Source organism: Solenopsis invicta, chromosome 4 (assembly GCF_016802725.1).
Source record: "Solenopsis invicta isolate M01_SB chromosome 4, UNIL_Sinv_3.0, whole genome shotgun sequence".
In the NCBI taxonomy this organism is placed as follows: Eukaryota; Metazoa; Arthropoda; class Insecta; order Hymenoptera; family Formicidae; genus Solenopsis; species Solenopsis invicta.
The window spans coordinates 13,039,064-13,056,393 of NC_052667.1; the positions used below are offsets into that span (position 1 = coordinate 13,039,064).

A 17,330-nucleotide genomic window follows, 5' to 3' on the forward strand; every position below is an offset into this window, starting at 1 on the left:
TTTTATATTGTGTCTTATGGAAAATGACACTTTTCGAGCCTTCTTCCACAAAATTCGTAAAGAATTAACAGACAGTTTTTGTAAAAATTAATGGTAATAACAAAAAAATATGTAAGAAAAATTTGTGCGAAGAGAGTAGATCGATTGGATATCTGAGAAATAAGAAATGAGTAGATATTTTTTGCAAAAATCTCGTTCACGCGTAGATTATCTTCTATTACTCGATGAGCGGCAACATCGGAACGTCTTACCAAAGCGCGCGCTATTTAAAATGTGAAAGTTTGAAAAAGAATATTTGAGAAAACCCATAACGTAGAAATTTGAAACAATAATTTATTATGAACAATAATATATTACAACAATAAAACTTATAGTAAAATTTGGAACAACTAACTTATTAATCGGACATTTTTTCCAAAAATTCAGATATTTTTTGTATCACCGACCTGGATTTTGTAACTCGCACAATCCCATTTTCATCCTCGCCAAAAAGATTGAGCAATCCTATTAATTTATGTTGCTTAAAAGAATCTAATATTAAATCGTACGAAATATTGGCAGCAATTAATTTTTTTCTCGTAGCAAGTGAAGTGCAAGTGCTTAATACACTCAATTTCTTTAGAGCATTGGGTAAATTATCATGGAAAGCTTTTTTTTCAATTGCCTGGTTCCAGGTTAAAGTGCTTTCTAGTATGTTCTGATTTGGAATGCCCAATTTGATTATTATTTGTTCTAGAATTATAACATCATTAATAGCGTTATGCGCATCGGTAGTTGATATTTGTAAATTACTTGCTAATTGCTCTAATTTATTTTCACCCTTTCCTGTTAGTCCTGTACATTTTTTTATAATCGGCAACGTATCACAAAAACCATGTAACACAGTTTTAAAATGATCAATCAGAAAAGTTTTCTGAATAACTGCCAATAATCTTGGATAATCAAATTTGCAGTTATGCGCAACTAAAATACATTTTTTGTGAAAACCACTTAAAAACTTATAGAATTGTTGCATGGCCTCAGATAAGGGAAATGATGTAACTGAATTATTACGATATTGTAACTGCCCTGCGACGATTCGTAAGCCGGTAACCTGGCTTGCTCTCTCGTCAATTTTTTGAGTTGAGTTAATATAAATGGAAAAAGTTGATGTCTCGTGTTTAGCGGCGATTTGCAAAATATCTGCTGTCTTAGAAAAACCCCCAGTTTCCAAATCAAAGAAAACTATAATAGGAAGTGAAAGATTATTAGGTATTTCAACTATAGTAGGTATATCAGAGTTTAAGAGTGCCATATCTGATTGATATGTTTCAGGGCCTTCTGAAAATTCTTTTCTATGTCGTAACTGAGTCTTCATTTTTTTAAGTAAAATGCGCCTTTTTTTAAAATCTCGAGTTGATGATCTTAAATATCTTTTGCGAGCATTTGAGGCTATTGTATTTCCGTATTTTGTAGTATGTTTTCCGGGGGATAAAGATAATTTTTGTGCTAATTGGGCTACGTACTCCTCTCCATCATTTTTTTTATTAATTGCACAAGCTAGTCTATAATCGCCCGACGTTGACGTCCCATAAAAGCGGGACTTCAGTGCTTTGCTAGCTATAATTGAATTTAAGCTTTCGTTGGCATTACTAGAAACTCCGGCTACAAACCTCTCAGTTTTACTCGCGAGTACATCAAACAAACATTTCAATGCTTCAAACAGATTTTCATTATGAAAACCTTCGCCTATAGAGGAATGTTTGTAAGTTTCCGGATTTTTATGATAACCGCACCAAGTTCCGCAATTAGCATGTTGATTGAAACAATGATATGGTATGTTTTTTATAGCCTTAGCCATTCCCGCAGCATCGCCTACATTCTGAGCCATACAGTATGCAAAACATCGTTGAATATGTTTTATTGCAACTCCAGTGAGTTCTTTGTGATTTTTTTTAATTTATAGAGTTCATTTGTCACACCTTTACTTGTATGGTTTTTATCAGCATGTTTTATAATTTCATGACAACTAGCTGCACGCATAGCTGAAATGGAGCTATTATCATTGTCACTAATTACGATACCCAATTCAACATGACATGCCTGAAAAATTTTATTGTCTGTAGCTAGTTGTGCAGCGGCTTTGGGTTCCATAGCTTTTGCACTACCCTCGAAATTGCGTCTGCAATCATGATCTTCGGGGTCATGTCCACGATCACACATTCGACATTTGCGATTTAGCGAAGTATAAGAAAGAACTTTTTGGGTAAATAATCCAATGAGTGCAGCTGAACCAGTGAGGCTGTCATAATTACGTCCAGTACCTCTAGTTGACCATCCCATATCAAATGAAGCAGCAATTCGCACTGTATTCTCTAATGAAATAGGTGTATTTATTTCATATACACCAGGTAAAGTAGGAAAGATAAAATTGGATTTTAAATGAACCGGTCTGAAAGGGAAACGAAATAATGGTGATTGAGGGAAATAAGAAATTCTTTCAGATTAACATTATTTGTTATAAATTTTTATACACCATGATACATAAGTTGTACATACACGTATAAATAGGTAGAAAAAGTAATGTTATTTTTTATAATACAACATTATAACAGTAGTTATCAATTCACAAAATTCGTCGAAAAATGACTTATACTGTACATGTAGATATCAGATATAACAAAGATTGAAACTCTAATGTATGGCAATTGATTATTGCAACTCTTGATTGAGAAACGCATATATATATATATGTATGTATGTATAAACATGTATAAACGTTAAAAATTAATAGAAAATAGTTTGTGAGTATATAAATTGATCTCATAGTGCACACAACTTACATGTACATTTTGTACATGTAACAGGCCAAATATAAATATAGTGATTAAATAAAAAGAATAAAAATTAAGTGTATAAAAATTGATCTTGAAATGAAAAAAACTAAAAATGTATATAGTTATATCGAAGAAAAAAATGAAAATGTACTGCATCACAATAGATTGCTTACAATAGTTTTTTAATCTTATCGATATTTTTAATTGTAAGTTCTCTTTCCATAACAGTTGCTCTTATGCAGCTGTCCTGAGCCATCTTCTCAACAACACAACCTACTTCTTTCTCATGTGTTTTGTAAGTATTCGGATGATATAAAGGAATGTTTAAAGAAGCCAATAATTTATTCAGATGTGTATTACCTATGCCTGCGTTCAAAGTCCCTGAAATGCATAGAAAAAACATTTACACTGCTACATAATATTGGTTTGAATATTTATTAGACAAATTAAATTACCCATTGCTCCTCTGGTATTTACATCGTAGTGGACAATCTGCCTACCCTGCTTATTTTCTTTTGATGTCGCATGCTTTTTATCTGTAGCAACTCGTATGATTGTCATGCAACTCCGACATTTGACAGAAAACATCGAAGCCAACCCGACTCGTGTTTCTTCCACAGTATCGAGCAGAGAAACCATCGCATCACATTTTTTGCAAAACAATTCTTTTGCGAGGGTTTTCAAATCTATGATACGCCTTCCCTCAAGTTGGCCGAATTCGCTTTCGCCAGTTTCACATTCTTTGAGGTTATCAGATACCTTATTTCGACAGCCATAAATATTTCTCAAATTTTTACCGACGTTTTGTAACCGTATTCTTGAATTGTATACTTTTTCGGTCACACGTTTTCCTTTCCAGAAAAATTTCTTTTTCAGATTTTCACTCATTGTTTTATAATATTATGCGACAACTATTGCATTTATAAATATAAATAAAAGCTTTATGTATACGCGTGTGAGTGTGCGTTCTCATGTGTACGCGACGTTGCCAAATCTAGTCAGCATACTGCGCTAGTCAAGTCAAAGTTGAACGTGTTTCTCGCTTGACGTACTACGTACCAGATGAACCTCCTTAAAAAACACAAGCGTAACTATGACTAATGATGACATTCACATGAAATTTGACACAGATGTCACTAACAGTAGTACCAACATAAAAATAAAACAGTTTGCTCGAATCGATTAGCGCGGAAAGTTTAAATTAAAAATTTACTTTACTTTTTGAACACAGTAGTATAATACATTTTCTGGAATCTGCAATAAATCTACAGTAGATTCTTCTATGTCGGGATGTCCATCAATGCTAGTTAGACACATTATATCTAAAACTTCTTCTTCTTGTGTCGTTAATGTTTCACTATTCATTGTGTCACCACCTGTTTTTGCCATTGATTGCTTTATACTTAAATGTTTTCTTTGCTTCGCGATTGAAAATCATGCCAACACTGGAAAATTTTTTAAATTGAATTTTAACTTGAAATTACTTAGGCCGATATTCACAGTCGATTCTTATTTTAAGATCGTCTTAAGTAATATCTTAAGATACTAATACAGATCTCTGATTGGTTGATAACATCTTAAGATGTTACTTAAGACGATCTTAAATATCAGAATCAACTATGAATGTCAGTCTTGCCTAAACATTTAAAGCACAAAATTGTAACTATTTGCAAATAATTTATACTATCACAAGGACAATAACAATAACATTACTTTACGGTGAATATTTAATACTAAAAGACGATTTTAAATATTTTTCATAAATTAGAAATTATAAGAATTATTATTTTAACATTAAGAACCGATGCGAATGACACAGGCCTTCTAACTTTAAATTTAAACCTTTTTTCTTTTAAATAATAATCATTAAAAATTTTTTGTTCTATTTATATTATACAGGGTGATTCAAAATAGCCTATTGGTCCCGAAGCTGGCATATTCGTACTCGAATTCTGAGACGATTTTTCCTTTTGCAAAAATTTGTCCGGAGCTTAGTTTTCAAGTTACAATAAGAATTAGTTAGCGTATAACGGGTCGGATACAAGTGGTAGACAGGGGCGGCGCGACTTACTGTTACACGCGGGTGTTTCAGTGGGGCACCTCCTGCGCTCAAATGACTGACAAAAGTACATGGACAGCACATTTCTATTTAAACTCTCTCTCTCTCTCTCTCTCTCTCTCTCTCTCTCTCTCTCTCTCTATCACTTTAATTATGCTACATTTAACTTGTCAAATTTTGATCTGTCATCCGGCCGTCAAATATCGGGATGATCGTGAAATCTTCAAGTTTACATTATTATAATAAATGGACATACGCCCGCGAATAATAAAATTTAATGCAAATTAGATTACTTAAATGTGCACTTGCAAGTTAAAAGTAGCACTTTTAAAACGCACAAGAAGGAAAGGGGCGAGAGAGAGAGAGAGAGAGAGACAGGGGAAGGAGGGGGCTTCAAACAAGTTTAAGCACGTTTACTCACGCACACGGCGATCAGCTTATTGTTTCTACGATGCGACAGTTCAATTTAAATTTGTCCTTTATCCAGATCTATCCCTCGAAGTTGTTTTACCACATTTCACCACATTTATACTATTTACTCGGCACTTGATCGATGAATGCGGAACTACGCGACGAACCGATCGATCGACTTTATTAATTTCTATTAATCACTACTCTAATCACTACAATCATTTGATGCGTTAAAATTACTGGAAGAAACACGTGTCTACGTTACAATCACACAACACGTATTCGCTCGACGATATCAAGCAGTCGACTGGATGTTATTGGTTATGTCGTTATAAGAGTGTTGAACGATTGGTTAAAGCCATAAGTCAAAACGCGGCAATTTAAAATGAAAATATTGGTTAATACGATTTACCTCAATACAATTTATCAGAAAAATGTTGCAAATGCATGTTTATCATTATTTGTTAAAAATTGTATGATCCATAAGTGACTCTTTATCTAGATAATTGTTATTTATTCAAAATATTCAAGAAATGATTGTATCAAAATCACTTTCTTCTAAATATTTTTTTGTTTTTTATTTTTTATTATTTGCAAAAACTGAAAATATTCCTCGAAATAAAATATTTCGTTGCCCTGAAAAGGGCAGATTATCCATTTCTGCAAGGAGATTTCAAGAATTATATTCTTGAAGTTTTCTTCATAATAAATGTTTGAAGTGGCCACCGTCCATTGTAATGCAGGCTCTCATGCGTCGTAATAAATTTATTTGCATCTTCTCCAGAATGTCATTGTCGATACTCCAAATGGCATGATGCTTCTTGTCATTTAAATCCTCGACGTCTTCGGGAAGCTTTCTGTAAATAATTTCTTTACAGTATCCCCACAGAAAAAAATCCAACGGATTGAGGTACGAGGATCTTGCGGGCCAACATATTGGGCCGTAACGGCCCATCCAACGGCCAGGAAATTGTGCATTTAAGTAATTTGTTACTATTCTGGCATTATGTGGTCCAGCGCCATCTTGTTGGAATATAATTTTATTCCTGTTTGCTAATGGAATTTCTTCTAAAAAGTCTGGAATATTTTCAGATAAAAATTCCATATACGACGCGCTATTTTAAATGTCAGGCAGAATTACTGAACCCAATATGTTTGTGCCCATGATTCCTGCCCATACGTTTAATTTCCATCGTGTTTGGAAATTTCTGGCTCGAGTTACTCGAGGATTCTCGTCACTCCACATATGCATATTGTGAGAGTTAAAAATTCCTTCTCGTGTAAACAGCGATTCGTCGCTGAATATCACACGAGAAGGAAATTCAGGATCCTCATCTACTCGTCTTAAAAAATTTTCACAAAATGTTGTTCTTTGTAGATAATCCTCCTCTCGTAATTCTTGCACGCGAGTATAATGATAAGCGTGCAATTTTTCTTCTTTCAGAATTCTTTGAACTGTAGAGTAAGGTAGATCGTGTTCCCGAGCAATAACCCGAACACTTGTTTCAGGTTCTTGTTCGACAGCACGAAGGACTCTCTCTACACTTCGCAAATTCCTTTCGTTGCGATGTCTACCGCAATCATTTTTTTTCGGTAAGACACTTCCGGTCTCGAACAACCGTTGAGATGCTCCAATTATAATGACCGCCGTCGGATGCCTTGCTCTATTCGGATATAATTCTTGATATCTCCTTGCAGCAACGTAGGGTTGGCCTTGGCATTCACCATTTACTTGCGTTAGTTCGTGGAATGTGTCAGAAACATTGCATTTTTACCTTAAATGTGATCTTTTAGAACGTCACAAAATAAACATTTTGTGACGTAACAGTAACGTTTCATATAAACCGTTTTTTTTGCAACCTTAAAAACATTACCTCAACGTTACATGTACGATATTTGTGAAATATTCATTTCGCTACGTTTCTTCAATGTTTTCTTTAAAACATTAATTTTTACACATTCAAAAACACCACAGCAACGTAGCATATGCGACATTTTTAACTTTGAAATATTTTCCTGCATTAACGTTTGTAACGGTACGGGTTTTCTGGTCGGTTCGGTGCGGTGTGGGAACTTCGGGATCGGACCGGATAAGGCTCACCGGTTGGTCAGGTGTTCGAATCGATTATACCCAGTGTTTCAAGTAAGCAAAAGAAAAGGTTTTATTCAAATATTTTAATCGTAGTTGTCGATACAGTGGTGTTTGAAAGAACAGAAATGTAGTGTCAATACCATGTGGACTAGACTGGTAGTTCGCGTTGAACGCCGCAATACGCGCGAAAATAACAGAAGAAGACAGAGTAGCAGCTCGTGGGTATGGCGACGGATACGTATGAACAACTTAAAGCTACGCGGGCGATACGGACAGTTAATCCAAATAAAGGCTTAAGGCTAATAATTCGTAACATTAATCAAATAACGGCTTTAAGGCTAATTCATAATAATTCGCAATAACGGCCTTAAGGCTAACTCATAATAATTCGAAGTTAAATGAACGTGATATTAATCGGCGGTTTGCTATACGGACGGTCGGTCCGATTGGTCGGGGGAATCGCAGAACGCGGCGTGATTGGTTGTCGGAGTCGCGTGAACGCGGTCCGTTGCTGGTGCGGTCGTGTCCGCGATTCGCCCGAGCGCGCCCCAGGCAAAAGAGCGCTTGAACAGGGCGCGGATGCCCTGCCGATGTCTACTCTCTAAAATTTTTGGAGTGAAATTTCACTCTAAAAGTGTGAAAATACTGCCAGTCTTGATAAAGAGTGGCAGGATTTTCACACTTTTAGAGTGGGATTCCACTCTTTTAGATGAAATTCCACTCCACAAAATTTAGAGAGTAGGTTACGAAGTTTGACTCAGGATCTATATGGAGATTCAGGTACTCGAGGATGGCGATGATTGGTTGAGAATGCTCGGCCGATGATAGTGACGAGAATGCTCGTCGGTGATCTCGGACGTGGTTGGTCGAGAATACTCGGCCAAGGATAGCGACGGGAATGCCCGTCGAGGAACTGGAGAGCGACGAGTATGCTTGCTTCGGGAGCGATCGAGAATACTCGGTCGTCTGGACAGGTCGGAGAGTCGGACGGATCTGCTTGGTGCGTTCTCACTGCCGGCTTATATATCCGAACGCGCGGCTGGGCAAGCCAATCCGCGCGCTCGGTCGGCCAGGCCGGAGTGGAAGCGTTGTGGAACGCCACGGCGCACAATGGGCCAAAATCCCGAAAAGATGGCCAAAATATGAAAGCGTTTTTCGATTTGCATGAAATTTGATATTCTGAGGTTTTTGAGGTCGCTGATTACGAATCTAAAATCGAAATTGCAAAAAACAAGATTCAATATGGCGGATACATGTATTTTAAATACGTTTAATGTAGTCAAAATTTGATATCCTGGGGTTTTTGAGGTCGTTAATTACAAATTTGAACTTAAAGTTGCAAAAAAACAGAATGGCGAATTCAATATGGCGGATACATGTACTTTAAATATATTTAATGTAATCAAAATTTGATACCTGAGGTTTTCGAGGTCGGTAATAAAGAAAAGAAATAAAATATATATTTTGCGTACAATAGAAACACATTTTTATTTTATAAACAAAAATCCAATTCAGTATCAGAATTGCAATGAATATCAGACAAAAAAAAATCAATGTGGATTTGCACTTGCACACAAATACAGAAATTGTTACGTGTTGAAAAAATTGCTACTGCAATAATACAGTATTGTCAAAAACTTGTTGAATACAAAATTATTTTTTGATCATGCTAAAATGAATCATAAAAACGAATATATTATTTTAAAGTTCTTATAATTAGATCGGTAAAATAGTATCTTTATCGCTGCAAAATAATTTTTTTCTAACTTACAATATTTTGAAAAAGTTCTATTTGTTTATTTTTTAACAATAGCAAAATTTTGGAAATATTTATTTTAATAACAATTATTTTAATAATTATTTAATATTTAATAATTATTAAAATAATTATAATTAATTAATTAATTATTTTTAAGTTATTATTTTATTACTTTTATTTGAAAAAATTGACAATATATTATAATTTTTTACAATGTTTTAAATATTTGTTATGCATTTGTACAATTTTTTGTTCTAACGTTATAGCATTTTTTAAATTCGGCCATTAATCATATGAAAGTCAAAAGTAATTTTTACTTAACTTTTCGACAATACTGCACTTGACTCTTTTATCTAAGATATTTCTTGAAAGTACTGTACGATCATATAATAACAAAAGATCCACAGTCAGAACGACTACCTGAATGCCGCAGCATCTGTTTATTCTATGCCGCTAGCGACCGAAACTCACAGCGCAGAGCGCTCGTACAAAAAATTGTCGCAAAACCAGAGGGGCAGATACGGGCAGCTAATTTTTTTTTTATTCGAAAGAGAGAAGTATAACCTAAAAGATGGTTCTAATAACATCTTGAATATGGTGGAATACATAACTATTTGGCTACTTGAAAATTGAATTCTTTCAAAATATCTAATTTCTTACTGACTTAAATTCAACTTAAAATCTGCTATATATAACACATACAAAAAGATTTTATTATTATCGTTTTTTGTTATACTTACCTCCAGGAATAGAATCCATTTTGCAGAATTGAATTTGCTCACTTCGTTTTCGAAATAAGTGCACAAGACTACTCGTATTCCTCAAAAAAATAAATTTAAGAGAGTTGTGGTGCCTGAACTTTGTCTGCCGGCGGCGTTTTTATTGATATCTACGCACGAATTAAGTCCCAGAACATGTGGAAGGAACCTTTGAATACCTTTCCCCGCTAACGTCTAACCGAGAATGATAAGAATTGTCTATGTAAATTAATATTGTAATTATTAAATAATAAATAAAATGAAAATTAATTCATAATTTTTAGTTGGATTCAACTATTCTCAATCAGCAGACAATGTTTTTTTAAATATTTAAAATACACAACAAATATTTAAAATATTTAAAAAATATTGTTTGCTGATGCGATTTTTAATACTAAAAAATTTTATATAAATTTAATAAAAAAAGTAAAATTTTACAAATCTTTATCATAATAATTAATAAACATTTTCAAAATATTTACCATAATATTTATCATAATAATTAATAAACATTTTCAAAATATTTATCATAATATTTATCATAATAATTAATAAACGTGTTCAAAACATTTACCATAATATTTATCATAAATATTTTTGAAACGTTTATGATAAATATTTATGATCAGTCCAATCTACGGCCATAAAAACATTTATTAAATGTTTATGATAAATGTTTATAAAATATTAAAATAAATATTATAAATGTTTAGTAAATGTTTTATAAATATTTTGTACACTATTTGGGTCAACCCTTTGAGTCTCTGATAGAAGGAAGGGAGAGAGGATGGTAGAGAAGGAAAAAGCATCCGACCGGGGCCATCCCAAAGACCAACGTCTTCGCTTGGGATAAAACCCACCCGTCGGTGCAATCGTACTTAGAGGTCTGTGTTTTGGCCGTCGCCAGGCAACGAAGCTCGCTCAACCAACAAGATGGATCTGATCTTCGGATCTCCGATTTCGCTCCTTATATAGGCGAGGATATGGGCAAGAGATGTTGCGAGACGATTCCTTGGGTTCGTGGAAAATTTGGAGCGAGAGTTTTTCGTAACGCATGTAACGAACCGCCTTCCGACTCCCCCCCCCCCTGGACCGCCTAACCTTCCAAGCCAAACATCCGCCGGACGGCAATTATCGGCGCATAGCGCCTAATAAAATAAACAACAACGGAGCGAGCAAGCGATCGCTCCCACACTTGCATCTTCGCGCGCACGCGCTCTCGTTCCCACGCCGTCCGCAGCCACGCTCTACGCGCGTGGCCCGAAACGAAAGACCCGAGATCGAGTGGCGGGGATGCTGCCGCCGGACCACTCCGCCGTAACACGTCGCACATCCCCTCGCCTCGATTCTCAGGTATATAAGGCGACGTTTGCCGGAGGCGAGCACCTTGTCCGCTTCTGGCCGGTCCGCCGAATAGAAGCTCCCCAGGTTGCTACCGAGATCGAGCGCCTCGGTCTTTGCTAAGATACTTGGCTCGCAACCAACTCCGTTTCCGACTCCGACTCCGCTTCCCGACTCGCCGCAACGGGCTCAAGTAAAACTTGGGCCCTGTCAAGCCACTTGACAAAGAGCGATCCTCTCCGCCTCCCGAGTCCGACGCTACCTCGCATAAGGAGGTACGGTGCTCCGTGCCTCCACCAAGCGCACTTGGCGTGGGATAGTGTCCTCCGGCGATCGCTATAGCGATCTTAACCGTCTCGCGACGAGCCGCGCGAAAACCGACACCGACCACACGGATCCGTGTACGTGTACGCGCCCCGCCTTACCGCACCACGCGCTGCGTCTCGCGACAGTTTCACGGCCACAATAACAAGGTCGCCTGGTTTTCAGGAAAATAATGCGACGACGTTCCGCGAACCGTGTCTCGCGTAGCAGGTGCTTGTGTATATAATCTTGTAAATAGCTTTCCGTATTTTCGTCCGCGAAGTTTATTGTCACGTCCGTCCGCGCGTTCTCGTTATTAGTTTAAGTTCCGCGATTAATTCCGCGTCTCCATATTCTCTGTAACCACACCGCTGATATTATTACGTACCGCTGCTTGTATGTTCACGAGACGTATGTTAGTCTTGCTGCGTCTCTTCTATTCTTAATAAACTTTTTATTTTACACCAACCAAAACGACGTCTAATTCCTTCAGGCGACCTTTCGCGCCCGTTCCCACACCGCTAACCGTCCGTGCGCGAAGTACGGTCGTTACACGCATAGTCCTTAGAGACCCGCACCGTTCCGCGACCGCGCGGCTTGCGCTTATAGTTTGTGCAATGACGCGTAGATTGTACGCACGACGTTTCTAGATGGTCGCGGGAACTGCGCGACGCGGGGCTCGCATAAGGCCGTGTTATAATTTTTCTCGACTTCGCGCTTTATACTGGTAGGAAAAGCGTACCGAAGCGAATTATGATGTCCGCATAGATTTAGGTTTTATTTAATTGGTCGGAGGGTGGTTCCAAATTTAATCTGCTATTGCTAGACAACTCTGAAAAGGATAGCATAAGAAAATGAAAAAATTTTATCCGCCAGACGTAACAATCATATTATAAAAAACATATTTTTGAGTTAATATTAAAAATTAAAGTTTGAATATTGAAAAAAAATTATAAAAGTTAAAAAATTTTAAAGAAACACCTTCAATGAATCTTGATTTAATCGTCTTGTTAAGACACTATTGAAATTAGCATTCAGTATCAAATACTTCACTAAATCGAATGTTGATTGTATAGTTACTCTCAGCCTATCTGCAGTTTGTCTTGTTAAAAAACGATTTTCTGATATGTTACTATTTACGACATATTGTTCCCAAGTATTTACCTTGATAAGGGATTCTTCTAAAATCTAATAAAAATGTCATATTTAACAATATTTTTTCTACACATAAAGACTGTTTTTAACTAAACATTCAAAACTGAACTTATCTTATAATGTTTATCTCCAATTGTCATTCCTTCTGAAACTTTAATTTGATTTAATGCGTCGAATAAATTATTGATCCACTCGCAAAAGTTTGCTGTGTTGTCGCAATCTTGCAAATTAGGTAAGAAATTTTTGTCAAATTTTAATCCACTGGCCATTGATTTATTGAAAACCTGTACAAATTATTATTTATAATTTAATTTTTTGTATATCATATTTTATACACTGTTTTGTGCGTGAATGTTGTACGTGAGTGCGTGTATGTGCGTGTGAAATTGTAATAAAATGTTTTTACTTGAACTGCTAATTGAACTCTTATTTTAGCCATGTTTGAGAGCGTCAAATGATGGTTATTTTTGGACATACACGCATTTCGGCTGGCAGTGTTTTGTCCTTATTGTGCAAAATTTGAAAATATTCCCATTTTACTAAAGCTTCATTCAGATTGAGCTAATATACATAAAACAAAAAAAGTATAGTAGATATATTAAAATTATAATTTTTTAAATTATAAGTTCAAAAAGATACAAGAATATTTTAAAAATAATCATTTGTATTCTGAAAATGTTATTTTATAAATACATAAATTATTTTTAGAAGAGCATTTTCAAAATACAATTATTCTTTTAATTATATTATACATATTATTGAATATTCATTTAGTTGTCATTTACCTGTAGTGGTGTTGCAAACGATTTTTTATTGTTTTGAGGTGTAGTGTATCGGAAAAAACACATATATATAACGTCCATCTATTGTATGATGACTAAAACTATTTTTTAAATTATCTTTTCTACCACATATTCCCACTGTTGTCCAAAATTTGTGGCTGCACCATCAGTTATAACGCCATGAACTTTCGCACCAATATTTTCTAATAATATAATGGCCTGTAATAAGTATACAAATTTGCCAATACAATTTTGATTTTATAAAAATAAATCTGAATCGGGGGCGTCTTAAGCGGGGATGCAAGAGGCACCCGGGCGGCAGGGCTTAGGGGGCGGCAGCTAGGTCGGATTTTTTTTTAATTTAAAGCCAGCCAAAATTTTTTTTACTAATATTATAATGTAAAAAATTTTAACACTAAGTAGAGTAAACAAAAACTCAAAAGTGTTATAAAAATATAATTTTTTCTTTAATTCATATACGGTTGTAAAGTAAATTTACAATTGTATATGAATTAAAGGAAGAATTTTATATAAACACGTCAACTCTATCATTTGTTCTATTCCTTTCTCTTTTCGTCGCTGTATTTTGTTTCAAAGGCTGCGGCCGTCGCGCCGCCGCAAACCGTGAGCTCGCGACGTCGCGACGCCTTAGCGCGTCAATTCTATCATTTGTTCTGTCCGTTTCTCTTTTCGTCGCCGTATTGGTTTAAATTATTTGGTTTAAAGGCTGCTCAAACGCTCGCTGCCGTCGCGCCGCCGCAAACCGTGAGCTTGCGACGCCTCAGGTATACGTGGTTTTCGTTGTGTGCGTTATCGCTACGAAATTGTATTGTGTTTGGCCAAAGATTTGTAAGAGGGTACTTTTTTTGTAAAAAAGTTTACTTTTTCCCTTCTTTTCTCTCTGAACATTTGCCCTCTAGTGTAGATATATTACCTATTTATTGGAGCATTATTTTACGAAGTATCATCAATCAACTGTAGAACAAAAAGTAAGTTGTATCCGTTTTTTTTTTGTAAAATATAGTTACTGATGGGTGACACTCTTTTGGACACAGCACGATTGGACACCAACCAATCACCTTGACTTATCTAACCAAACCAACGGAAAAACTCTATGCATCGGCCGTTGTGAGTGGTGGTGTCCAATCGTGCGCACCCCGTTACCGATTTCGGGAAAATTTTCCAAAAATTTATAAAATTTTGAAAATACAGCAGCTGCGATAAATGTTAGTAACACAATTATATTACACAAACTATTTATTTTATCTATTACATATGGTCGCGATGCGGAGCGATTGTTCGAAAACCTTCGTTGCATTGAATCACCAAGGGAAGATGTTCCCTAAAATACATCTTTTTCCCGCGTCGCGATCATATCTTTATACGTAACAATCCCCAAATTTCAGTAAGTCAGAGAATGTACAGTAGTTACGCATTGTTTCTATTCTGCTATTCATTTATTTGATTATAGTAATATAAATATTATTTTTGTTATTACACTATTTATTAGATAATTATAGATGGCTGATGGAAGAAAGAGAGTTTCTAGTTTTCAATATCGAAAACGAAAATTGGAAAAGGAAGAAAACGCAAAAAAATGTACAAGTTCGATCAAAAAGTTTCTCCAGTCAGGACCTTCAACGAGTTCAGATACAGATACGAATCTAATATTTGAAGAAGACGCTGCAACAATGCCGATATTAGAAACAGCATCAACTGCAACAATAGTCTCAGCTTCGACATCAGTCACTGAACTGTCTAGTAATGATATTTTGAAGTCGTCCGAGCCGTTACTTACAAGGGGAGGATCAGGTGAGTCACCCTGGGATTTTGATCCCAATTTTTTTAGTTATTTCGGAAACGAAAAAAAAGTTTACGTCTCCCGGCGTTTGATCGAATAGGCCTTAAGCCTGATCTACAATGTGCTCTTTGCGTTTTGTCTTGTCCTTTTTGCTTTTTGTTTTGTGCTTTCTGCTTTTTGTTTCCTTGCTTTGTGGATTTTTGTCACACAAAGCCGAGAGACATCGTCTTGCACAAAAGGCAAGGATTTTTCTGCACAAAATTTGCAAACAATTCGCCAAAAGCTTCGTTTACTTGTATCTCAGCTTTATTTTCTTTATCAGACATATTTTTTATCAGACTATGTTCGATTCACCACGATACCGTGGTCGTATTTAACCTAACCAACATGTTTCTTTGTCTTTGTTGTCCGATAAAATTTGATGATAAATTTGACGATGATAAAATTTGACGAACTTCAGAAAAGACAAGAAACACGTGACAAAAAACACGATTGTCGATAAAACAGTGCGCGAAAAAGACAAGAAAGCAAGAGGCAAAAACAAGAAATAGGAAGCAAAAAGCATATTATAGATCAGGCTTTAGTTTCAAAATAATAAATTTGTGAAAATTGGCCATACCGCGGCGCGCGATATGAGCCTTCCCGGTAACTGTTCTCCCAACCAGTGCAGTCGGCTCCGTGCGTTAGGTGCTTGCTTCACAATCGTAAGATCCAGTTTCGCTCCCGGATGTGTGCAATATTTTTTTTTTTTTTTAATAAGTGTATTTATTTATCTTTGTGATATTGATATAGTATACAAATTTCTAAAATAGAAAATTTAATTTAATATTACTTTTTAAACATTAATTTAAATTTAATTTGAAGAGAATTTGATTTCAAGTAATAATATTTGAAATAATAAATAAGTAATAATAATAATATATATAAGTTATTTGAAATGGATAATATACAAAAGAAACGTATCTAAATTTTCAAATTGTTTAAATTTAATACTGGTATTCTTTTTCCACAAATAATTATTTTAAAAACTAGAATTTTAAAATACTGTTAATATTATTTCCAATTAAATTTTAAATTAAACAATTTGAAAATTTAAATACGTTGCCTTTATATGTTATCCAATTCAAATAACTTATATATTATTGTTATTATTACCTATTTATTATTTCAAATATTATTACTTGAATTCAAATTAAATTTAAATTAATGTTTAGAAAGTGATATTAAATTAAATTTTCTATTTTAGAAATTTGCATACTATATCAATATTATCAAGATAAATAAATATACTTATTAAAAAAAAAAAAATATTGCACATATCCGGGAGCGAACCCGGATCTTACGATTGTGAAGCAAGCACCTAACGCACGGAGACGACTGCACTGGTTGAGAGAACACTTACCGGGAAGGCTCATATAGCGCGCCGCGATATGACCAATTTTCACAAATTTATTATTTCGAAACTAAGGCCTATTCGATCAAACGCCGGGAGACGTAAACTTTTTTTTCGTCTCCGGAATAACTAAAAAAATTGGGATCAAAATCCCAGGGTGACTCACCTGATCCTCCCCTTGTTAGTATCGATTCATTGACAGATCCTGCTCTTTGGCCACATGTTATGTCAGATAATGTTAAATTGTCAATAGTTGAAATAGGGCCAGTACAATTAAAAAATATGAAGTTTCCAACAGATGAGTCAAATCGATCTTTTTCAGCTGCGTATTTTTTTAAAAAGCTCAGTAATAACGAAACTGTCATATGGGATTGGCTTCTTTATTCAAAATCTAGTAATTCTGTATTCTGTTTCTATTGTAAGTTATTCAATAACTCTGTGAATGCATTTAATGATAAAGCAGGTTACAAAGATTGGCGTCATTTATCTAGGAATATAGAACGACATGAAAAAAGTGCAGCACATTTTCAAAGTGTGAGGCAATATGTAAATTTAAAACAAAATTTAAAGAAAGAAAAAACTATAGATTGCATAAATCAGGCCCAGATGGATCGTGAAAAAAAGAGGTGGATGGCAGTTATTGAAAGAATTATTTACGTT

At 35.2% G+C, this 17,330-nt stretch overlaps 2 protein-coding genes and 1 long non-coding RNA gene across 3 annotated transcripts; all 3 read right to left on the bottom strand.

Annotated features, from left to right (window-relative positions):
- Window positions 1-397: 397 nt before the first annotated feature.
- Window positions 398-1,870, bottom strand: LOC120357591. Its single transcript, XM_039448424.1, has one exon. The coding sequence runs from the start codon at window positions 1,868-1,870 to the stop codon at window positions 398-400; it is 1,473 nt and encodes a 490-aa protein (XP_039304358.1).
- A 620-nt stretch (window positions 1,871-2,490) lies between these two features.
- Window positions 2,491-4,516, bottom strand: LOC105206346. Its single transcript, XM_011175852.3, has 2 exons — window positions 3,272-4,516; window positions 2,491-3,197 (listed from the first exon to the last, which is right to left on the bottom strand). Exons 1-2 carry the CDS (start codon window positions 3,702-3,704, stop codon window positions 2,986-2,988), a joined length of 645 nt encoding a protein of 214 aa, XP_011174154.2. The 5' UTR covers window positions 3,705-4,516; the 3' UTR covers window positions 2,491-2,985.
- Window positions 4,517-11,026: 6,510 nt separating this feature from the next.
- On the bottom strand, window positions 11,027-14,555 carry LOC120357651. Its single transcript, XR_005574667.1, has 3 exons — window positions 13,480-14,555; window positions 13,101-13,255; window positions 11,027-12,978 (listed from the first exon to the last, which is right to left on the bottom strand). It is a non-coding gene; the product is annotated as an uncharacterized LOC120357651 (long non-coding RNA).
- Between the last annotated feature and the right edge of the window lie 2,775 nt (window positions 14,556-17,330).

What these genes read in the sequence shown, in the direction of transcription:
- LOC120357591 (XM_039448424.1), bottom strand. Translation starts at nt 1,870, where the DNA reads ATGGCTCAGAATGTAGGCGATGCTGCGGGAATGGCTAAGGCTATAAAA.
- LOC105206346 (XM_011175852.3), bottom strand. Translation starts at nt 3,704, where the DNA reads ATGAGTGAAAATCTGAAAAAGAAATTTTTCTGGAAAGGAAAACGTGTG. An exon ending in AAATACCAGAGGAGCAATGG is followed by an intron (nt 3,198 to 3,271) that starts GTAATTTAATTT and finishes TATGCATTTCAG; the next exon opens with GGACTTTGAACGCAGGCATA.